This window comes from Opisthocomus hoazin, chromosome 9 (assembly GCF_030867145.1).
Source record: "Opisthocomus hoazin isolate bOpiHoa1 chromosome 9, bOpiHoa1.hap1, whole genome shotgun sequence".
Lineage (NCBI taxonomy): Eukaryota > Metazoa > Chordata > Aves > Opisthocomiformes > Opisthocomidae > Opisthocomus > Opisthocomus hoazin.
This window is the reverse complement of record NC_134422.1, coordinates 43,381,938-43,406,029: the sequence shown is the minus strand read 5'-3', so window position 1 is coordinate 43,406,029 and position 24,092 is coordinate 43,381,938. Positions and strand designations below refer to the sequence as shown.

The 24,092-nt window shown below is 42.8% G+C and overlaps 1 protein-coding gene across 3 annotated transcripts; it reads left to right on the top strand.

Annotated features, from left to right (window-relative positions):
• Positions 1–3,262: 3,262 nt before the first annotated feature.
• On the top strand, positions 3,263–19,982 carry STK17B (serine/threonine kinase 17b). 3 transcript variants are annotated; one of them, XM_075430828.1, is made up of 8 exons: positions 3,263–3,341; positions 5,514–5,669; positions 8,979–9,191; positions 12,355–12,499; positions 12,731–12,857; positions 13,741–13,789; positions 15,188–15,367; positions 17,446–19,982. In XM_075430828.1, exons 2-8 carry the CDS (start codon positions 5,548–5,550, stop codon positions 17,726–17,728), a joined length of 1,119 nt encoding a protein of 372 aa, XP_075286943.1. In that variant the 5' UTR covers positions 3,263–3,341; positions 5,514–5,547; the 3' UTR covers positions 17,729–19,982. The 3 variants fall into 3 exon arrangements, with proteins under 3 accessions (XP_075286943.1, XP_075286946.1, XP_075286945.1); XM_075430831.1 differs by lacking the exon at positions 3,263–3,341 and adding an exon at positions 3,728–4,566; XM_075430830.1 differs by lacking the exon at positions 3,263–3,341 and adding an exon at positions 4,686–4,846.
• Positions 19,983–24,092: the final 4,110 nt, after the last annotated feature.

The window sequence follows — 24,092 nt, the reverse complement described above, 5'->3', positions numbered from 1 at the left end:
TCTTGCAGGGATTTTGGCATGGGCAAAAAGTCAGATTTTTTTAAACTACCTGAATTAAATAAGAACATGATAATGCTTTTTGGATGCGGTGGGTATCTGTATTCAATGATGGGGTCCTTTCCAGAACTGACCGTTGCAGGTATGGCAGGAGATGGCGTGCTGGCTCTGAGGGAGCTACGGCAAAACGTCGTTCTGTGCTTTGAGCATTCCATGTTTGAGGTCGGCGTTTGGTGTCGGAGGTTGCTTCAGCTAACAGTCCTCTCGCAGACGTTTGGGACGCGGGTAAGCTCTACTGGACCGTGGGGTGCCGAGGGTTTTTTGCTTCTTTTATCCCCACAGAGTGAGAGAAACAGCAGCTGGTGTCAGGAAGTACAGGAGCGTCACCCCTAGGACAGGCAGCTTTCTGCTACGAGCTGAGATGCACCGAGTCAGCACACTTTTCAGCTAGCCTGCTCGGTGTGGGGTTCTGGCGTGCCCCCTCCATGCTTTTCCACCAAGCAAACAGCTCTGGGTGCTTTGCACAGCAACCATCATCCGCTTTGCAGGCAGATTTGCTCTTGCTGCTTGAAGGCAGCAGTGGTAGGGGCAACGTGTAGAAGATGTGGGTCTTTCCCCGAGGCTTTTGAACCGTGGGATACTGAAGATGCTCAGGTAAGGCTTCGCTTTGTGAACAGCTTGGTGGAATTACTCATTCGCCTTATGTTTTTTGAGGCTTTATTTGGTGCTGCAGATCAGGGTCTCGCTTTGTGAATGTCTTGTCAAAGAAGTTACCCCAGCCGAGCTGGAGAAGGCAGCTTGGGCTTCCGCAGCTTCCATCGACGCGGCTCTCAGTGATGTCCACTTGGCCCGTGCTCCAGCGACGCCGTTACCTGCTGAGAAGGGTAGGTCGCCGTCTGTTCAGTCCAAACTGCATCAACCCCGTGACAGGCCGGAGCTGAAGTCTGAACAGGAGGAAGAACTTCTTCCCTCTGAGGGTGACGGAGCCCTGGCCCAGGCTGCCCAGGGAGGTTGTGGAGTCTCCTTCTCTGGAGATATTCCAGACCCGCCTGGACAAGGTCCTGTGCAGCCTGCTCTGGGTGACCCTGCTTCAGCAGGAGGGTTGGACTAGATGACCCACAGAGGTCCCTTCCAACCCCTACTATTCTGTGATTCTGTGAAGTCGGCACTTCTGGAGGGAGGTGAGCTGCTTCCACACGGTCAGCTTCCTGCAGCTCCCGTGGCTCTGGTCAGCGGGGCTGTACAGCACGGCTTGGCCAAGCCAATAGCTGATCAAGAAGAAACAGTTCTTTCCATGAAGACCTCTGAAGGCTGCAAAAAGCCAGCTTTGTAATGGATGGGTAATTAAGGAAAGCAAGAGAAGAAATTATTGTTAAGAGTGGGAGTTATGAAGCTGACACCTTTGGGAGAATTAAAAAATAGCAATTAACGACCAGGTGCCTGCGTCAGTACTAGGCCTAGTTCATGCTCCCGTGCGGCTGTGACCTTCAGCCTGCCGCTCCCCGCCCCGCGTTTGGCAGGCGCTGTGGTGGTGTACCAAAGCGAATTCCAAAGTCCTCAGGGCGGAGTCCCGCCAATTACACCCTTCTCCGAGTGCCAGACGCGTCTCCATGGCATTATCTAAACAGATAACCGTGGAGCATTTTTAGTATGTGTTCGGTTTTCAGGACTTAAAGGGAGGGCAGAGCAAATCCTGGCCTTGGGAAGGGTCGGTCGAGGCACGCAGGCAGCTGGGGAGACAAACATAAGCGCTGTCATTTACTTTTTGGCACCACGTGCTATAATAACCTAAAAACATCTTAATTGTAGTCGTCATTTCATTTTCCTCCCGTGGACCATTCGGTATGTTCGGAATGCCGCTGGCTTTTCCCGCCGCACAAAGAGCGCAACAAAGGCCGTCTTCTGAATGTTGTGCTTTTATTTGGCAGGTGTGTTTGAAGTCACCTTATAACGAAGAAAGGGTACGGTCTGCAGCCCTGCGGGGAGAGTGGAACTCTGGGGGAGGCAGTAAGGACGTCGCACTTTTTTTGTCAAAAATACCCACAGCTCTAAATGCGAAAATCTGGATGGAAGGTCAAGCGCGCAGGAGAGCGGCTCTTGTTCTCGGCAGGTACAGCCTGACTGTGCCAGTCCCACGTCCTCGGGAACACTTCCAGTCCTCGCAGACTGCGTGTCTCGTCTTCATTTACAGGACTTCGCTCTTGACGTGTGCGTTGCTGTGGCAGCGTGGCCTGGGTACCGTCCTCGCCACGCGCGTGGCAGTTACCCATTTCACTGGCAGGGCCACGCCAGGAACAGAATTAACCCGGTCACTAATGGCGTGCTGCTGAAATTTAACATTTATAACCCTTATCGTGGCAAATCTGTTCTAAAGCGGGCGCTGGCACGTCTCTAGGGCGGCTGGTTGGGTCGCTGCAGGGAGGGAGTCGATTTGCCAAACAAATCGTGCCGATTTTAGAACTCTTGCTAATTTCGGCCGATTTCTAAAGCACGCTTCGGGCTATCTTACGTCCTCCAAATGGGCCTTGGAAACCACCCGTGAAAGTCTTTTAATTGTTTTTTCTTTCTTTTTCGAAAGGAAGAGGCTCCGAAGACCCAGCTGCCGCGTAGGTGCACGGAAGGACTGTCGGACAGGCTCCGCGCGAGACGCGTACCGGGGCAGAACCCCGACAAAGCAGGGTCTGTTCCCCTGCACAGCACCCGTGCGGACTGGTACACCAGTTGCTCTTTTGCACTGGACCTGTCCGGCAGCGTGGTTGCCAGCGCCGTCGGGTTGCGACCACCCCACCAAAGGCGCAGCCGGGCCCCGTCGCTGCCGGTGAGCTTCGATCCCGGGGCTGCGGGTTTCGGTACGTTTCGTTCCCGGGGCTGCGGGTTTCTCCGTCCCGCACCGCCACGCGCAGCGCGCCGCCGCCTTCGCGCCTCTCGCCGCGGCCTGCCCGCCGGTGAGACAAAATGGCTCTTTCCCGCAGCTGCCCCGGCCCGGCTCCTCTCCCGCGCAGCCCGGCGACCCGCACCACGGGGCCGGCCGCAGGGATGGGGGGGGGACCGGCGGCACCTGCCGCTGCCCGGACCCCCCCCCCCCAACCCGCCTCAGCCGCCGCCGACCCCCGCCCCACCCCGCCTGCCTCTGCGGGGCGCGGGCGGGGCGGGGCGCTGCCGGCCGCCCCACCAATCGTCGCGCAGGCGGCTGAGCCCCTGCCGGGCTCCGATTGGCTCCCTGCGGCCGAAGCGGGCGGGCGCCGCCGGGGCGGCCACATCGGCCGGGCGGCGCCGTTCAAACGGCGGCGGTGTGGGCGCGGCGGCGGCCGTTGGCCCGTGAGGGGGGAGCCCGGCGGAGAGAGGTGAGGGCGGCCGAGCCGGGGCCGCAGCTCCCGGCCACGGTGGGGGGGTGGGAGCGCGTCGCCGCGCCGCGGGGAGCCGCCCTGAGGAGAGGCGGCGGCCCTGGGGGGAGCCGCCCTGAGGCGAGGGGAGCCGGCGGCCCTGAGGAGAGCCGGCGGCCCTGAGGAGAGCCGGCGGCCCTGAGGAGAGCCGGCGGCCCTGAGGAGAGCCGAGGCGTGCGGCGGGCTCCCGCGTCCCGCCCTGCCGGCCCGCCCGGCTGCCAGCGCGCTCGGGAGCGTTCCGTGCCCTTCGGCCCTCTGCGGACGGGGGGCTCGGGCCCGGGCTCGGCTTTCCCTGGACGCGGAGGGGCTTCTTGCCCGGTTGGAGGTGGCTCGGTGGGGTGCGGGCCTGCCGCGTCCGTTCCTCGGGGCCGCTGGCGCGGCGCGGGCAGCGCCTGGAGAGAGCTCACCGGCCGGGGTTGGGGTTTGTGGCTTTTCCCGTCGCTGGCCGGAGCTCTTTCTGCGGAGCAGAGCGTGTGGCTGTTGCCGGGTCCCGCCGGCTGTGGGTGCCCGGTTTTCTCTCATCTTGGTGATGCTGAGCTAGAAAGAGGAGATGCGGTTTCTTACCAGAGAAAACAGTTGATTCAACTTCAGGCCAAAGTTCTCTTTAGTAGTAGCTCTTGAAGAATAGTGATATAAAATGAAAACTTATGTAATAAGTTTGATAATAGTGAGCTCTTAATCAAGTAGGTCGGTCATCCAATATAAATATATCTTTTTGTGCTGAAGTACTGCAGTGACGAGAGAACTTTTGCTGTGAAGCTGTACTGAGTGAGCACAGCCCTGAGGAGAGTCCTGTAAAGCTTCAGCCATCTCGGTCGGTCTCTGAAGCGACGAGCTGTCGTGTGATTGGGGAAAAGGAGCGCAGGTTTGCTGCAAACAGGGTGGTTCAGAGGCTTGTATGTTAGATCATATTGTGACCTCTCGATAATTATTTATTTCATGCTTATCAAACGCAACTTTGAAGATATTCCTAAACTGTGTAGTATTTTTTTTTTTCTCTGCTAAAGTATGAGTCATGATTTAAATCCGAAATAGTTCCAGTACGAATATCCATGTTCCAAGAGCTGCTAGTTTGAAGAATGTTTGATGGGTGCTGGATTATATTTGAACCATAACTAGTTGAAGTGCTCCCCCAGAAGTTTCTGATGGTACACTTCTGCCATCTGAAAACTGAAAGTGGTTTGTTGTAAGTTTAACTGTAATTTGCCTTGTGACTATTTTTTTTTCCCTTCACTAATAAAGGTAAACCTCTCTTTAACTTAAAATAAACCACCAACTAAGACTTCTGTTATCCTTCAGTAACCTTTTTCTGCTTTGCTTTTGCATTTCAGCTGAAGAGATGCTTCAGGCCTATAAAAGTGAATGCCAAAACCCAGCTTTTTTTTTTTCTTGCTTTTTTTTAACAGTAGTAGAAATCATTTGGGTGGGTGTATCTTCATAATGTGCTGTTCTGCAGGTTTATTAAGGTAATTTAATCAGGATTACTGCATCATTGGATTCTGAATGATCTGAACTCGCAAGGAGGATGTTGTTCATTCATGCTGCCTCCTGACAATCTAGCATTAAAATGAAACTTAGACGAGCTATGAGTGAGTTTAATAAGAAATGTGAATCTTCCCACTGGAAGAAACCTTCTTTTTCCCTGTGGTTAGCCATTCCTGCTGTGTTGCAGCCAACAAACAGGAGGCAGTTTTGGTTGAGTCCCCCAGGGATACCAGCTAAAAGTGTAAACTGAAGGGAGTTACTGGAACTTACCCAGAATCCAAAGAAAGATTAAAGCTTATTTTCAGAAAGCTCTTTTTTTAAAAAAAAAGTACATATCATTAATAGTTAAATAGTTATTATCATTTTTACTAGAACTGAAACCTATCTCTGATATTTTATGGATGTGCTCCGTGGGGGAGGACTCTTATTTAAAAAAAAAAAAAAAAAGTTTTTCAGTTAATTTCCGTAGCATGTCTCGATTAGTATTCCTTTCAGGTTTTATTTTTACAGTGATCAATATGTTTTCAGGTCACTACTGAACAAACTTAAGGCTATTCTAGTCTGATAGGCCGAAACTCTAGCATTTGTATGGTTTTCTGCACTGTAATTATGTGATTTCCAAAACTCTTAATTATTTTGGTTAAACAGGTGACTGATAGAAGAGAGACACTTGTTCCTGACTATGTCGAGGAGGAAGTTGGAGAATAAAAGCCTTTCTGGCTTGCTAGCCACATCTCTGCAGACACAAATCAAGACAGACAATTTCCACAATTTTTACATGCTTGAATCGAAAGAACTAGGAAGGTAAGATTATTCCTATTTATTACATTTTAGTATGAGCAATTTCTGTTGCAAGAGTTCTTTGTGCAGTGATAGACCTTTTCTGGCAAGCTTTTATGGCAGTAGATGGGGAATGAAGCATGCCTTTCCCCTTCCCCGCCCCTTCCTTTGCAGTGTCCAGCAGATTCTGTAGGGACCAGAAGAAGGTACAGCGAGATGCAGGTTGCCAGCCTTTTCCATGTTGGAGGGATTTAGCCTGTTTTCATAGGCCTGTAGATGGGAGATTATGTTCCTCCTCTCCGTGCCCCCATCTAGTCGCACATCATGACCCAGGTACATAAACTCGAGATGACATAGGGTAATTCTGCAAGACAAAAAAATGGGGATTTTCAGTTGGTTGTTCTGGTTGGTTGGTTGAGTTTTATGAAGGCCAGAAAACAAAGGCTAACTTCTGAGGGTGGCAGGGGGAGAAAAAAAGGTCTTAAGTTCCTCGCAACCTCCTGTGTTTCGGATCAGTGTTGTGGCCTGCTTCCCTGGCTCATGTTTGCAACAGTAAGATAGGAGATAAAACAAAAGGGGGGAAAAAAAAAAGCCCTTGGTAGTTGTGATACTGTCTCCGACATCTTGGGCATGCTTTTTTGAAATCATCCTTGAAAATATTCAGGGAATTGGGTGTAAAGCCATGCAAACATAATGCCGTGGTCATTGAACAGACGTGGCGTGGGTCAGTTCTACAGTTGTTGTGCCTTGCTGTGCTGCATGGTGTTCCTTTGCACCTGTAACTTGTTTTGTCAGCAGAGATGCTCTTCTGTGTGAAATTTTGTAAGCTCTTTAGCCTTTGTTGTTCTTCTCTTGGGTTTTTTTAGGGTGTATTTGTTTTTCTTTTCCCTCCTAGCATGTGCTTTCTCTGGTACACTTTTATGAAAAGTGCACGTCCTCTAGAACTCCAGTGTTCTTAAAATACTGGATTTTTAGATTATATGTACCTGTGAGATGATGTCTAAAGTAAACAAAAGCACAGATTTTGCATGGATTCCAAAACATAGTCTTTAATACTTTCTGTACGTGGAAAACCAGGCATAACAAAAGAAGTGCCAAAATGCGAAGAAACAGAAGCAGAGTAGTATGTTTTCTAAACGTGTTTTTGACTTTTCCTTGGCCTAACAGTGTGCGTATGCATGTTTTTTAATGGTTTAAGTTTACAACACTTTGTAAGTTAGGTAAAATTCACCTTTCTTTGTGATGTCTCTAAAAGATGTAATATGCTTTTCACTTGCAACTTACTTCTTCCTCTTCAGGTTACTTAGTAAATGGTTCTTTTGTTCTTCTCTGCTTAAGCTTCCCAAGTCCCGTTTCTTCCTCCCACACCCTTATCTTTTAGGTCCTTTGGTATTTCAGACACTGACTCACGAAGTAGGCAGGTTCTGCTTAGTGGGTTAAGTAGTTCTGTCCCCAGTGTGTGGATGGCTTGGCTTCTTCTGAAGTAGTTGAATTTCTATGGTTTGTAACTTAGGATATGAAAACAACTCGAAAACAGTTTTTATCTCATAAAACTGGGCTGTAAATTGTGATGGTTAAGCAGTTGCTTTGCAGGCAGCAAGGACTGGGAATCACTTTGCTTGCTTCAGTGCAGCCCTTCAGATCTGCTTTTCTTTGCACTTCTAGGGAAATTCCACTGCTCTAAAAAATTCTGCGTCTTAATAATGTTGTCTTAATAATTGGCACGCTACAAATACAGTATAAACAAGTGGAGTGCTTTAAAAAAAGGACAAAAATCTACAACTAATTGGTGTTGAAATAAATGATGACAGAGCAGCTGTTTTGTTGAATTTATTTCCAAATAAGCAGTAGCAGTATGATTAAAGGTCAACTTTACATGTTTAATAACTTAGATTTGTACAAACTATATTTAACGTGGTTATTTGCAAGTGGAAATCTGATTTTCATGAGATGCTCATACCTTTTTTGGTTAAATACTGAAGTCTAGTTTGTTTTTTTTTAAAAAGCCTCAGATGTGCTTTTTTTTTTTTTTAAGAGATGTTCCTTTTAGGAATCGGGTTTTTTTTGCACCAGAATGATAAAGCCTGCAGGACAGCATAGTCTTTTCTAATAAAGAAGATACTTTGCTTGAAAAAGCACAGGTCAAACAGCTTGTACTGAGTTTCTTCATTGAGTTTGTTTTTAGTATGCTGTGGTAACAAAAAACATGCGTGGAAAGGCTTTTTTTTTTTTTTTTTAAGACCTAAGTGTAGCTTTCATTCTTTGTACACAGTTTTATAACCGTTTTTAGAACTTTACACAATTTATTTTAGCTCTTCAAGTTGTTTCGGTTTTTTAAATAGTGTTTCTTGTATCACTTCAAAACACTTTGCAAGTATTCAACTAGGCATTTCTGGGAATGCAAAACTTGTGATTGTAAAACTTTGTTTTTTCGGGAGTTTATAACTTGGCTTAAAAAACTGCATTTTTTTCCCCCTAATTTTTTAAAAGGTCAGCTTGGTGTTTTAACTGCAGTGGTTTTCTTTTAAAAACATTTCTTTGCCAAAATACATTTTTGTTTCCATACCTAAACTGTTGGCTAGAAAATGAAGCAGCACACTTTGTCTAACTGTAGTTGAGAAGGAGAATGCTAAGTAGTGGGTGTCTTTCTGTTAAGATGTTTTTAAACATCTTTTTTTATGTATTTAAACAAACCTGAGGTTTTTTTTCCTAGCAGTAGTAGGTGAATTGTGGAGGGAAATTCTCATTGGCTCTAAAATCTTCTGCACCGAAGACCTTCCCCCTCACCTCAGCATACAAATATGCTTTATTTTCTGTGTTCGTTCTCTACATTTCGCAGGGTTTTACTTTGTTTATTACCATGTCCTGTAGATACTATAATGTGGTTGAATTCTTTTTAAGATAATATTGCCAACCTGAGCAAAGCCCTGAGCAGCCTGGTAGGATCTCATAGCTGGCCCTGCTTTAAGCAGGAGGTTTCACTAGAGACCTGCCGGCGTCACTGCCAGTCTGAGCTATGCAGGCGTTCTGTGATCCGACAGTGAGAGCATCCCTGTGAGCTGCTACTCTGAGTGCTTAGCCAGCCTGCGTAAAGGACTTGGACTGCATCTCCCAAAGCTTCCTCTGCCTTAGCGGCCTTCCTCCTACAGCGGCTGACAGTGAATCTGCAGGGAATAGTGTAACAACAGGCCAAACATGGCGTTCCCCCAAGAATTTTTTTCTTCTTTGTTTCTTTTTTTAGTTTCCAATTATTTGCCATGCCTTCTTATTTCTAATGGCAATTTACATACTTTTTATGTCTTAGGTATTAATGTTTTCCCTTCTATTTTGTAGGGGAAGATGTGCTATAGTTAGAAAATGTATAGCTAAATCCACAGGCCAAGAGTATGCAGCTAAATTCTTAAAGAAAAGAAGAAGAGGTCAAGACTGCAAAGCAGAGATTCTTCATGAAATTGCTGTGCTTGAGTTAATGAAATCTAATCCTCGCATAGTTAATCTCCATGAAGTCTACGAAACAGCAAATGAAATCATCTTAGTGTTGGAATAGTAAGTATGCCTTCATCGGATGCTCCATGTTTGTAGTGACAAATCTGTCAATGTACTCATTTTTTGCGTGAGTTGTCTGAACACCTGGAAGAATTACAACAGCATGCTGTATGCATAATGCTAGTATTTCATTATGATATACGGTATAAGCTCTTAGGGACTTTTCTGGTGCGATTGATTTTCATGTAAATGCAACAGTTGAATCAATTGCTGTTAATTTCAGTCTTTGGTTTTGTACATGTGCTTTGCTACATCCACAGCTAATGAGTTACGCTAAACAATGTGGAATAAGGCAAAAAACAAGATACACGGAAACCTACAGTAGTTCTGTACTCAAAATTTTAAAAAAGGACCGAAAGCATTCTGACTGCGTAACTGTTTTGTAGACAATTTCACTCAATTTCAAATTGAAATTTTTTTTTTTTGCCTTTGAATGCTATCTCAGGAGGGTTATTTTGATTAAAACTTGCCTGTTTGAGCAGATTATTTCTTCTGCTAGTTGGATTTTTGTAGAAAAAGCTCTAACCAATTTTCAAGTCAGGCTAACCTAATACAAAACCTGAATACAAACTCGAGAGTGTAATTTTAATTCCTCCCCCCCCAAAGATTCTTTCATGGAAGCTGACTGGGGAGAGTGTCTGTGAATGCCATAGAACATGTGTAGTGCTTTGATGCATCTTAAATAATTTTTTTTTTTTTTAAAGTAACCACTGATACCAAGTACACAGATTTCGGAGAAGCTGAGCATGTCCTTGTTCTATGAGCTTCAGTCACTGCTTGACAGTTTCTGGTGACTGAAAACTTGCAATTCATTTGCGGGTTCTGAGTTTTTAAATTTAGTGGTTTTGTTGTTTTAAAACTTTGGCTTTTGGAGCTGCTTCCTCCAAAATTGCCATCTCTTCTTAGAATCCCTTGTGGCTTCTCATAAGTTCTGAAAACAAGTCTAATTTTAGAATGTAATTTCAATTGTCTGTCATGTTTGTTGTATGTCTGGAATGTAAGGAACAAAAGTGCAGTTTGTGACATTAATTCAGAAAGTCTCTCTCTAGGTAGGCTTGAAGTTTCATGTACGAAGTATTTCAAGAGCCGTTAATGGTGGTCTGCGCACACCATGATAAATTCCTTCAGTTTTTCCAACGACTGTAGCTAGATAATCGTAAAAAGCACATTTTATTCTGGAACTAGATGATCCCTGATGTATTGTTTTTTTTGTCCTGAAAAGACTAAAATGAGAAATAATGTAGAAGTAAAGACAAAGTCCAGATGATAAGTTTTGAACTTAACAAGAACAAGTGCAAGTTCACATAAAAGCCACACCGATTTTCCTGCTTCTGTGTTAGCTCAGCTAACTCCATCTTGCTGATTAAAGCTCCGTAACGAAACAACTTCCTTATACTACGTTGGCGTTAATGGTCTACTTTGTAGTAGTGTTCAGAAGTCTTGCAGTAAATGTTTCTAGTTCTATTGGGATAAGCAGAGAGCTTGATTATGCTTCTAAATTATGTCCTTCTGTAGCAGAACACACAGATTTCACTTTCTTTGTTTCTCATTATCAGAAGTCTGAAGCAGTACTTCAAAGGAATTGTAAGAAATTGAGTCTTTTACTCATAAAATAGTTGATAAGTATTTCCCATTTACCTGTATTTTCTCTTCTACACGTGGTCCTCGTTGTTGGGTTGTATTGGTGGGATTCTTTGAAAGATGTAGTAGTAAGAATCAGTCTGTGTAGGCATCCATTTTCTAAATTAAGGACAGAAATGGATGCTTGCTGTCTGTGAGGACTCCCAGATCCTTTTCAGCGGACCTGTTCAGCTCTTTGCTCATCTAGTGGTCCACCCATCCAGACCATAATGTAGTAGCTTGGATACCAGAATATTGTGGGAGACGGTGTTGAAAGCCTTGCTGAAGTTGGAGTAAGTGATGCCCGCTGCTCTTGCCGTTGCCTGTGTTTTGTCGTAAAAGCAACTCAGGGAGGCATTACTGATACCTCGCACAGCTCCGGCATGTTAGTGACTCTGTGTTGTCCATTATCTAACTTCATTAGTAGATTCCATCATTTTGCTAATGACGAAATTCAGGCTTAATGAGGTAATGAGTTTTGAGGTAACCCATTATGCTTAAGAGAGGGAAACTTCAGGCAGAGTGGGCTGAATAACACTTTCAAACCCAGCACGAAAGGCAACAGCTGACACTGCGGCAAAATGTAGAAGTAATAAACCACAATGCACTTCCCTTATGCTGTACTAATAGTAGGGTTTTCTGTAAGTAACCAGCAGCCTTTTTCTGAGGAAGATACGTTTGAGATGCTGTGTGAAAACATGAAGCTTGCCAACCTCGTCTTTTAGTCTGGAAATGACAGATTTCAAAGTGACGGAACTGAGTCCTTGTGTTTCTGCGCATTTGGTGGCTGCTACAGTTCTGGAAGATCCTGCGCGCTGACTGACCAGGCAACTGTATATTTAGTCAGCAGCAGCACGATAGATTTCCTTCCTGGTACCTCTCTGATAGAAGTATCTGATTTTCAGTCTTCCATCAGAATGGCAAGACCTAGGGTAGCAAGCATGCAGCTTCCTCCCTCCTCAGAAACAGTCTTCAGCAACTCTAGCTGTTCATTGCATTGGAGTTCTTACATTTACACCATGGGCACATCATGTGAAAAAATGATGATTTTTACTCCCAAATTGAGGGAATAGGAATACTGCTGGGCTTCCTTGCTTTGAATTGTTTATGGAACTGGTCTAGTGGAAGAAATTTTAGATTTAGCTTGAAGAGAAAGGTTGCTTCTGTTAGGGAATGATAATAGAACTCATCTTCCTGAAGGCATCTTCACTCACTTGCAGGAAAGCATGCTTGAGGGTACCAAAGCACTATGAGGTTTTCAGCTGCAAAATTCTAGTTTGGCATCTCAACTGCTGTGCTGGCTATCAGTAAAGAAAAAGCATAACCTGATTTTCTTTTTCTTTCTTTCCTACGCGCTTATATGATGTGTCTTGGCATAAGTGTGTTAAAAAAAAAAAAAATAATAACAATATTCCCTGCCTTTGAGAATATGAATGTAACAAATTAATATCTATTATATAAATAAGTACTATATGTAACATCTGTCCTTATTTAAGCTTGAAAATTCAAACTTAATACGTAAGTGTTCTTGAATGTGTTTCAGTGCTGCTGGAGGAGAAATATTTGACTTGTGTGTCCCAGATCTGGATGACAGAATTGGTGAAAGGGAAATTATAAGACTTATAAGACAAATACTTGAAGGACTTTGCTGCTTGCATGAAAACAATATTGTTCATCTTGATTTAAAGGTGAGGCTGCAGCAGACTTAGTAATTTATCTTCAATTTAATGTTATGATAATCAAAGTCATCTGTTAAATATGTAACAAAGGTGAGGAGAAAAAGCAATGTATTGGATTAAGTAATTTTTAAAAATAAAATGGAGTAAAAAGTATTGCGTAACAGAAACTGAAATGTCATTTAGTACATTGGGGTTTTTTGCAGCTTGTATTTTACTAACTGAGCATTATTTCTCTTCTAGCCTCAAAATATTTTGCTGAGCAGCGTCAATCCTCTTGGTGATGTAAAAATTGTAGATTTTGGTATGTCTCGGAAGCTGGAGAATTGTAGTGAGCTGCGGCAGATAATGGGAACAACGGAGTATCTAGGTATGGAAGAGTTGCTTCACAATTTCTGATGTGTGGTTTTGAGAAAACAGAAACAGTTCATGTCATGTGCTTGTCACCTTCTCAGTCATTACTGGAGAAGGGATGACAGGACAAGGCAACGTGTTTTGAGCTGTTCTTTTTTTAGAGCAGTCAGCAAATACTTGTACCAAAAAAATCCCAAATTATATCAGTAAGTGCATCTCTAATTTCATGCTGTAACATTTGCTGCGATGCAGACAGTTAAATCAAGAAATTTTGGCTGTTAAATTATTTTGATTAGAGTTGAAATATGGACAAAGAAATGTTCTTTGAATTACGGGTGCTGTTTAGTATGATGATTTAATGAGATTAAAATATTCCTCGGGAAGGGAAAGAATGCCATTAACACTTGGCCCTCTCTGAGGGGCAGGTGTCCTTAATGATTGGACTACACTCAGTTTTAAGAGCACTTCAGTCTGTAGTGAGTAACTTGCTATCTAGCATATGCTAACAGCCGCTGATCCTCAAATTGGCCTGGTCATCTGGCTTTGCAGTGTTAACGTGCTGAAGGCTTTACACATTCGCCTTGTAAAGCTAGATGCTTGAAAACCTCTTGGAAGAAGCTTGTATGTGCGTGTGTGTGAGAAAATACCTTGGGACTTGGACAGAATAGACTTAAGGCCATTTTAGTGTGAACCAGTTAAGTGCTGGTGTGTCTAATCAGATGGAAATAACTGTTTTCCACCCTTGTGGCTTGAAAATAATGGACTTGATTATTGAAACTGCGTGTTTAGTCTCATAAGAACAGTTGGCAAAAAACTGTCAGACATTTAGCGTATGATTCAAGGGCACCTGAATAATATATCTACTAAAGTGTTTTTCTTCTCCTCATCTCTTTCTCTAGCTCCAGAAATCTTAAACTATGATCCTATTACCACAGCTACAGATATGTGGTAGGTGGTATATGTTAATTCATTTTATTGGGTAGGTGTGACCACTTAACAATCTAGGGGCCAGATCCAGGCTCTGATGCCGTTTTATCTGGCTTCCAAGAATACCCTTCTGTTGGTGTGCTGACCAGGAGAGGGAGAGCTGGGGGACCAGGGACCCCTGAGGATGTAATCTGGGGCTTGCAGGAATTGCTGTGCATGGGTCCTGTTGCACACCTGGTAGGGAATGCAGGTGCCCACTGAGCACGCAGAGTGTAGGCCTTTGCTCGAAGGGAGCAGTGACAATGATTGGATAGCATACTTCAGGTATTAGTTACTCCTGGATGACATGCTTCAGGTATTAACTGCTCTTGGACCCTTCTCCCTCCCTACTCCTGTATCATTAAATAATTATAAACATGATAAGAAGTATTTTTGCTTTCTACTTCTTATTTTTAGAGCAATATCTGCAGAATGAATCATAAAAAAAAAAAAAGACGAGTACGTTAAACTAATCCATAGCTCTATTAGGTATACCTTTGTAGCCTGTTAATTTCATGAGCTATGTTAATGTGAAGGCCAGCTTTGGGATGTTCCTTAAAAACATAAAGTATTCGTATGCTCTTCTTAAGCATCTAAATAATTAAAATTCAGTTTTAAAAGTTGCTGTGAGCTAATTACTCCTTTGAAATTCTCAACTCATAATAGTAATTAAATCTGTTTATGAATGTTGGGGAGTTTTTAACCACTTATTATTTGCCTGCTTTTGTGGAAAGACATAAAAACAAATTATTGGTGCTCTGCTTGGAATGACAAACACAGCAGCTGCACGTTTCCACACTGTAATGCATACTAAGGTTTGATCTATCAGATCACAAAACCATTTTTTTAATGCATAAAAACATCTAAGACTTGTAATAAATCACATGATATGTGGTACTCGTGTTCTTAGGGAAAAACATCTCAGCAAGAGGGTATTGTAACACAAATGTCAGCTGTACAGACAGGTTGGCTAAATCTCAATCTTTGATACTTCATCCAGAATTGTAGTGAAAGATGGGGTTTTATTTACATGAAAACCAGCAAGTCTGTCTTCTTGCAGTCCTATCATCCAGAGTTGCTGTGTGTCCAAGAATGGGCTGTGTAAAAGTGATAGATTTCCTTTTCCTAACAATCTCAGTGGGAAGAAAAGGGTGCATTTGAAAGTAAGCAATTGCCAAAAATCCCTTCATCGAGATATATACGTAGCTTTTCTTGTGTGCACATGTGCATGTATGCTGGAGTCGCATGTGAGATGTCACATGATGTTTCTAATCCTTTGAGTGTGGCATACATCAGGAGGTTTGATCTGCAGCACAACAGATACGGGGGGTATATTGTTTAGGTATACTGGCAGGATTACACGTTGTGTTCTTATCTCAGGAACATAGGTGTAATTTCCTACATGCTGCTGACGCAAGAGTCTCCGTTTGTGGGAGCTGATAATCAAGAAACTTACCTTAATATATCTCAAGTTAACGTGGATTATTCGGAAGAAACATTTTCATCAGTTTCGCAGCCTGCCAAAGACTTCGTTCAGAAACTTCTCATAAAAAATCCAGAGTAAGTAACGAAATCCTCTGGGTAAGAATCTTAATCTGTTATGTTTGTGGAGCACCCAGAAAAAGTGAATGTTAATTTGGGAGCTTAATACCACTGATACGATCAGTCAAGACATGTCACAATGCATTGGTATTATCAGCTGGATATTGAAAAGTGTAGATTTGTGCTTTTCCATGATGTATGAAAAGGATCTTTGGTTCGCTGTTTGGCTGTTGTAGTCAGGCTTGTGCTTTGAGTTTGTGTTTTAAGTTTCTTTATATTTTCATTCAGAGGACAGATTATTAACAAATCTGATTAGAATATATTCTAGAAAGGTCACATTATTGTCTGTAATTTAACCTCCTGTTGCACAATTTGGAAAGACAAAATGCAGTCTTTTTGATGCAGTTCTTTCTTGCTTCCTGATTTATCTTTAATGTATCTTTCTACTTGAATGCATTTTATATAAGAACTTGGCAGTCGGCAGTCTTGTGACTGAGCACATATTCTTCAGAAATATATAATGTTTTGACGTGTTCAATCTTTTAAAAAAAATCTCAATCAAAAGTACAAACTTCTTTTGTTTGTAAGGCACACTTCCATAACTTTGCATTCTTTGGGAGTTCAGACTCTAATCAAGGCCTTTCAAAGTAGCTGAACTTTGAGAAGATGAGTCTTTGAGAGTGGGAGAACTCCAGACATGAACTGTGTCTGTGCTTGCTGTATAGCATTAAATTTGGATTTTTTTAACTATTGCACCAGCAAATGCAGTAACACATCCCCACCTCCCAAAAAAACCCCAAAGAAAAACACCCCAAAAGGTTTATACGGGGGAATAATATTTAGTGAAGTCAGTCAGTCATGTTCTACTAGGCATGGTCAGGAATTACCAATTATAGTGCTACGTATTGTCACTTGTGGTGAGACGGTAGTGCTTGTCTTCTTCAGAGAGCCTGCAGCAAGCAGGAGTGACCCTGGTGTTTGGTTGCAAAAGAGGTTCTTTGATAGGAGGGGACCATAGGAGATGATGTCTATGAAGTGCCCCCTTCAACGAAATAAGGACTCCATATAAACTCACGTCTGGACAGGATCAAGGATGAATGGTCCTTTCTATTCTGGCACCTCGCGTAGAGGGTTTGTCAGTGTCTGGAATAACTCACAAAAGCCATAGTATAATGAAGAAAGCAATTACAAAGAGCCTGCTTTGATAAATGTTAGTGTGGACCTGCAGGTATTTGACATTCTGGCACAGTTGCTACTCTGTTGCTTTCGTGCATCTCGGAGTCTTCATTATATCCTCAATAACCTTCGCCCCTGCCCCCCATTCCAATTCTTGATGGCTATACCTTCTTGAATCTTAAGAGAAAAATTGTCCTGAGATAGTCAACTCTGTAAAGTTACAGTTCGCTGACCAAAAAATACTCGTGTTGTGATACAGTTAGGGACGAGTGGTGGGCTCTATTGCATGCCCAGCAAGTTCTGTGGAACTTAACAGTGCAGGACATGATGGAAACTGTAGTAGCGCTATGCTAGGTTATCAAAGCAACAATTTGGGAAGTCCGTGTTTTGTTTGGCAGTAGCTACATTTTGGAAGAGTTTACACCAGTTTGTGATGGATTCTAAGAGTAAAACACTGCGAGATGACTTAGAGTTGATGACATCATGTCATTTGGCCCTCCTTGAAAACCTAATGACTGAATATCCATTAGCCTCCCTATTTACAATGGTCTGTGTAAAACAGAACTTCAGAAGCATAAGCATGTGCACATATATACACAATATTGAAAATGTTCCAAAGGACTTCGAGTACCAGCTGAGAAATACCTGTTCCTTGCTCTGATGAAAAGCTTACCAGTTCTGACGCTCAGCAGTAGGGCAAACTGTCAACTGAAATTTAGGTATGTGTTGCCAATACTTAATCCTTAACTGTAATAGTATCTAGCATGTTTTTTGGCAGCAGTGGTAGGTGTGGTGGAAAAAGAGCAAACTCCTCAGTGACAATTCTGCTTAAGACTTCTTAGCATGTGTCAGCTATTTTAATGACGTTTTTAGTATTTCTGAAATTAACTTAAGCAACTTCACCCTTTTCTCTTTCAAAGGGAAAGACCCACAGCAGAGGCCTGTCTTTCTCATTTGTGGTTGCAGCAAGGGGAGTTCATACTCTTGTGTAGCCCTGAAGAAACTTGTGGCTCTTCTCCGATGCCAGGACACACCACAAAAAGCTCAGAAGAACGAAATACAAAATCCAGTTGTAATGGTACCTGCAGCAACAAGGAAGACAAAGAAAACATTCCAGAGGACAGCAGTACAGTCTCCAAACGTTTCCGTTTCGATGATTCATTGCAGTATCCCCAAGACTTCATGACAGACTTCGTATGTTAATCTGTAATACAGACTTTTATAAGAGGAATTTAGCATAATCTATTCCAGTGGCGAATACGAGAGTATGGCTTGCCAGTTCATGCAGCATTGGCATACTGGAAATGCACTTTGATTCTTTTATGCTGGTGCTTCCTTTTCTGTCCGTTGCTGGCAATGGATTTTACCCCTGGGAAATTGGGGTTGTTGCACCAATAAAATGAATTATTTTTTTTAAGGAGATATAATGAAATATTTTTGCACTTTTCGAGTTATAGTCCAAAAATGATGCCAGAGTGAACAACCCAAAATTTGAAAATGAGTTTGTTCCAACTCAGGCTTTGCCAAACTGTGGCTGAATACATGCACGCTTTTATGACTAGCCCTAATAAGAAATTGGTCTAAGCAGGCAAAGTGAATCTACCCATCTTACTGGGCTTATTTGTGACCATCCTCATCGCTTTTAAGTGGACGCTGAAGTTGGTATGTTCTGGGAATATGACACATCTGTTGGGGCCACCTGGAAAACTGCCTTCTCCCTAGGATCATTAGTAGTTAAGGAAAGGTCTCTGCCTTATAGATCTGGTCCGCTTCGGGATCGTAACGCATACTCTGTGTGGTTTTTCTCTGTTGGATCTCTGGAGTGCTGGAATAGAAAAGAGGTAGATGGTCAGTCCTTGTGCCAGTGGTCCATTGCTTCTTAGCAGTATGTTATGTTTGAGGAGGATGAGGGTCCCGTGCTGATGTGAGCATTTGATACACTTGTTAGTTTGCTTTCATAAAATCTCTGAAATAGTATCGTCTACCTGTATGGACCCATTCCTCATCTTTTTTAAAAAAAAAAAAAAAGCCACCACGAAAAGCCCCTCAAAATGGAAAGCCTCTTTGGAGTTGAGTAGTAGCTGAAGAAACTGAAAATAGCCATTTTTGCCAGTGAAGCTGCAATTATGCCCCTTTAATGTAGAAGTGCAGGGCCTCTTTCTGTCAATTATTATTATCCGTAATAACTTAGCTTCATGCCAGCTCTGAGAAATGGACTGCAGTGTGTTAGTATTTAAACTACCTGATAATTGTTATAAGCCTTTAAATTTTGTTTGTTTAGTGAGTTTGTTACCTTTTTAAGCTATATCCCTTCCACTTCCTGTTTCTAGGCTCTGAGGACATAATGTCTATGGCAATTTTGGACTTTAGCAAATACCAGCCATGCCTTAACAGCCTGAAACTAATACTGACAAGATAAAATCCTAATCCTAACACTGAGGCTGGAAGTCTTTTTGTGTAGGGAATGTATTAAAACTCTTATAAATATTTTGAAAGTAAATGGCACTTTAAAATACTTCTGGGATTTTCCACTCCTCAGAGCTTAGACTTGATCATCTTTGATTTGGATTTGGTTTGTGTTGTATAATAAAATACCACCATCTGATAATCTTGCTCAGGCGTGCCTGTGGACTTATCAATAGTTAGGTGGATTGAGGTTTTGGAACAACATATGATTGACAGGTGAACATAAGGAGTGGTAAATGGTTGTGTTCTATCTTTCTTGGCACAAGGAAGGAACAGGGTTTTTTTTACAAATAGATTTCAATATAAGGTATCACTGTAATGCGTGGGGGAATTAAGGGCTGTTGTCTTTATTTTGGGTGACACTCGTGTCGACAAGCGAGAAGCTGGCTGACGTGTAAGGCATGTTAGACTCTCTTTCAGCTTCTGTTTGTCTGAAGTAGTGAAACTTTTCCAAGGCTTTAACCTCATGTGAAATGAAGTAATGGATATATTCAGCATGGAGGAAGCTCAAATGCCCAGGTATAAATGAACCACACTGAGTGTCCCCTGTGTATTAATTCTCGTGTAACTTTTTCCAGTGATACTGATAATACATGTAGTTGCAAAATGACTTTGCTGGAGGCAGTCGTTGGATTGTGTTCAGGTACCGTATACCCTTGCTTTTCAAAGTCCTTGGCTTTTCCCAGTTGGAGTCTCATCTAATCTTTTGTTTTTTCCACCAGCATGGAGTCTAATTTGAAGTGGATAAATTAAAAATATGAGCTATTTTATACATACTCAGGAGTTAAAGTTCGCTTAAGATAAAGAAGAACATGTCGAAAAGCTGTAACGGATAAAGGTAGAAAAGAATGTTTATAAAATTGTTAAATTTTAAAATTCTGCAAAAATATCAGTGAACTGAAATTGGCGGCTGGGAAGCTTGTGAAAGTCTTTGTACACTAATATTCTGGTTTTAACATCTGGAAAATAAAGCTGAAAGCATATGCCAGCACTTTATGTCAAAGTTGTTATTCCTTAAGATTTTTATCACGGTATCTGATGTTTACATTTCTTGCTACTTGTGGAGCTAACTTATCTTCAAATTTCAATAAATGAAAATTGGTCTTATCCAAAGAACTTAAGTTTTGAAGACTTTATTTGTACTTTATGTAAAGTTAAAATATACCTTGAATCAGATTTTGTTTGGATCCGTGCATTTGATTTATTTAAAAATACTATTGTGCATGCGTAACTTCAGTTGAATGTAAAGACATACATTGTAGACAATTGTTAGGCTGTCTTGCTTCCTGCCATATTACTGGGAATTACCAAGCGTAAATGAGCGTTGAGTAACATTTTAAGATGACTGAAGTCACGTTTCTATGCAGTTCATGACCTTTTTATATTAAAAAAAAAATAAATAGGCTTTGCCTTTTTTCAAAACTGTGTTTTTGTTTCTTCACAGAATTGGGGAATGGTTGAGGTTGAAGTGGACCTCTGGAGGTCATGTTGTCCAACCCACCTGCTCAGGCAGGGCCACCTAGACCTGGTTGGTCAGGACCATGTCCAGCTGGCTTTTGAGTATCTCCAAGGAAGGAGACTCCACCTCTCTGGGCAACCTGTTCCAGTGCTCAGTCATCATTACAGTAAAAAAGTATTTCCTTATGTTCAGACGGAACCTCCTGTGTTTCAGTTTGTGCCCGTTTCTTCTTGTCCTGTCACTGGGCACCACTGACCAGCCTGGCTCCATCATCTTTGCAGTTTTCCTTCAGATATTTATATATGTTAAGATCCCTCCTGAGCCTTTTCTTCTCTAGGTTGAACAGTCCCAGGTACCTCCAGCCTTTCCTCATACAAGAGGTGCTCCGGTCCCTTCGTCAGCTTTGTGGACTCTCGGGTACGTCTATGTCTCTCATGTACTGAGAAGCCCAGAACTGGACATGGTGCTCCTGTGCTTAGCAGAAGGGAAGGATCACCTCTGTCAGCCTGCTGGCAATAATTGCCCAATGCGGCCTGTGATGTCATTACACTTCTTCGTGGCAAGGGCACACTGCTGGCTCATGTTCAGCCTGGTGTCCCCCAGGACCACAGGTCCTTTTCTGGAAAAGCGTTTTCCAGCTGGGTGGCCCCAGCATATGTAATAAGCATGTGGGATTGTTCCTCCACAGGTGTAGAGCTTTGCACTTCTGCCTGCTGAATTTTGTGAGGTTCCTGCCAGCCCGCTTCTCCAGCCTGCAGAGGTCCCTACGGATGGCAGCGTGACCCTCAGGTGGGTCAGCCACTCCTCCCAGTGTGGTGGCATCTGCAGCCGCGCTGAGGGCACGCTCTGCCCCATCATCCAGACGGTTAATGAAGATGTTAAACAGGATGGGACCTGGTACTGACCCCTGGGGTACGCTGCTTGTTCCTGACCTCGAACTAGACTGTTCCACTGGTCACCGCCCCCTGGGCCTGGCCAGTCAGCCAGCGTGCAGTCCACCTTGCTGCTCATCCAGCCCGTACATAACAGCTTGTCTACAAGCATCTTGCAAGAGATGGTGTCACGGGCCATGCTGAAGTCTAGGGAGGCAATGTCCACTGCTCTCCCCTCACCTGCCAGCAACTCATTTCACCCCAGAAGTTTATCAGGCTGCTCAGGCACGCTTTCCCCTTGGTGAATCCACGCAGACTACTCCTGATGAATCATGAACTTAGCAGCAACTTCCTGGAACTCTGTCTCTTTTGAAAAGGCTTTCTAAGGAAGGAGACATGTTAGAAAAATACATTGTCTAGATAGTAGCTGACCATCTTCTTACCAGGACAGTTGTGCTTGTACTCTTGCTAAGTAAGGTAAGTTGTGCTTGAAAAAATACTCTGTAAAATTGGGTGAAGGTAGAAGCGTGTAATTGATGTGTGCATTTGAGAAACCAATCATCCTGTGCCTGAAGAGCCTGGCAGCTGACAGACTTTAAAATACTGCTTGGCCCACTCAGCACTGGAGAGGTGAGCAAGGTACGGGATGAGTCAGTGTGTAGAAAGTCCACCCAATGAATGGTAACGCTACAAAGCTGAGCTGCCGAGTCAGCTATCTGTGCAGGAGAGTATAAGGAAATGTCTTAATTAAAAGCAGGTATTTGAATTACAACATAAAAATTCTTAGCTGGTCAGCCCATACGTTGTTAGCACTAATAAATAGGGGCTGGACTACTACAGAAAGTATTCAATCAGTCATTTCATGTGACAGTGCTAGTTTTTGTTGCTTTCACAACACAACAGGAAGATGAGGGGTGATTTTTGACCCAGTAACACCTGTGACAAAACTGTTGCCTTCCAGTGAAATGAGGACTTTGCCTCTGAGGAGCGTGACGAGAGGCTTCCTGCGACAGATGCGTTTGCGTCCCGAGTCAGTAAGTCAGCATACCCACACTGACCACAAAGTACTCGTATTTCCTTTAGTGCTGTGATGTTCTTGGTAGTAAATAAAGACTCCTTTTTCTAAACTGGAGCTGGCAGGTGCTCGAGCCCATCCTAGCGTTCTTGCGGAGTGGCTGCGAAGAGTAAACAGGCGTACAAGTTCTGGCCCGTAACTGGCTTGGTTTCTGTGGACACAGGTGAACCCAGATCTCTTCATTGTCTTCAAAAATCTGTTCCGGTAACTGCGGGGTTGGGTTGTGCATCTGTGCTGTTGCCAGGGCGGCTGTTCTACAGCAGTTTGCAAGGTGATCTTTCCCTGATGGTCAGTAGTTCTGTCGTGGTATGAGCAGAAGACTCATCTGACTACACACGTGCTGCTTATAGCACAGCATTGTTTCTGGGAAAATTATTTACATGTTGTTTGTAAAAAATCAATCACTCTTAGGGAAGAAAATACTATTATTCCACACTCGAGAGATGCATAGCAAGACCCGACTTAATAAAGATCATAGTTTAAAAAAAAAATCTTTTTCACATAGGGGGAAGTTTTCTACTGTTTCGTAGGAATTACTTCCTAGTTACAAAACCGTTATTTATATTTATGCTTCCATGTGTTAGTCCAGGTATGACAAAAATAAGGTATACAAGGGAACCATACAGACCTGGTTTTGTCTTTTAAAAAAAGTTTGAACAGAAAACTATATGCTTTTTTTTTTCTCCCCACTGAAAACTTGCCTAAAGTGTAATGTCTTGCCATTCATGGTGAGTGGGAGTGTCAAATTCATTATCTTTTTGAAATAATTATAGTGTCTAATTGCATTTGAAGTGCTGTCCAAAATTCAAGTCCTGTCTATGAGCATAACAGAGTTTAAGTATCAGCTCTCGATTTAAAACCTTTAAAGTTGAATTTTGATGACTAAAACTTTTCCTTTACAGAAAACATTATCAATTATTAATCATTATCAATTTCCCCACTGTTAGAAGCTTTTATGAGAAAGCTTTGCTTGCTCCCTTAAAGGTCTTTACAATGTGAGATCGATTACTTGTTTTATACGCAACTGTGGTGAGTCCCTGAAGGGTAAATGTGAGAGAACTTAAAAATACACATATGCATGTATATGGAATAAAAAAATAGAGACAAAAGAGATCTTGGACGAAGTGGAATACAAGAGAAGGCATGATGTGGGAAGACGTTGCAGTACGTAGTGTTCAGCTGAGATTGCAGGTTTCATTCCTAAATCACTCCAGCAGTTATGGCAGAGCCAAGTTGTAGGCATTGAAGAAGCTGAGATTCCATTGCGTGCAGACCTCTTGTTCCACTTCCATGTTGATGTTTTTCAGTCTGCCGTCTGAAACCTCTGGGGAAATACAAGCGCTGTCCTGAAATTATTTTTAAAGCAATACCCAAATCTGACAATTTTAATTTTGGTACACAGAGGAGTTACTACATTTGTTGTACTTTCAAACATCATTTATTTGCTTTAATCAAAATGTACAAAGCACAACACTAAATACTTTGGTTACAAATTAAAGGATCACTTTTTTCACCTTAAAAACAAAACATCTAGCCAGTAAAATACTTGCCTGCGTGTAGTATTTTGGCTTGAGTTTTATTAATTCCATGGAGTAAACCACATTGTTATCTACTGTTTAATACTTTTGCCTCCGTTTGAAGGGAGAAAGAAATGTCTTCTTGCTTACTGGCACTCCGGAATTTAACTGAGGCATC

Bases quoted from the DNA above. Each gene is read 5' to 3' on its own strand.
- STK17B (XM_075430828.1), top strand. From the start codon at position 5,548: ATGTCGAGGAGGAAGTTGGAGAATAAAAGCCTTTCTGGCTTGCTAGCC. The intron at 5,670-8,978 runs GTAAGATTATTC...TCTATTTTGTAG, and splicing joins GAATCGAAAGAACTAGGAAG to GGGAAGATGTGCTATAGTTA. The intron at 13,790-15,187 runs GTAGGTGGTATA...TTCTTATCTCAG, and splicing joins ACCACAGCTACAGATATGTG to GAACATAGGTGTAATTTCCT.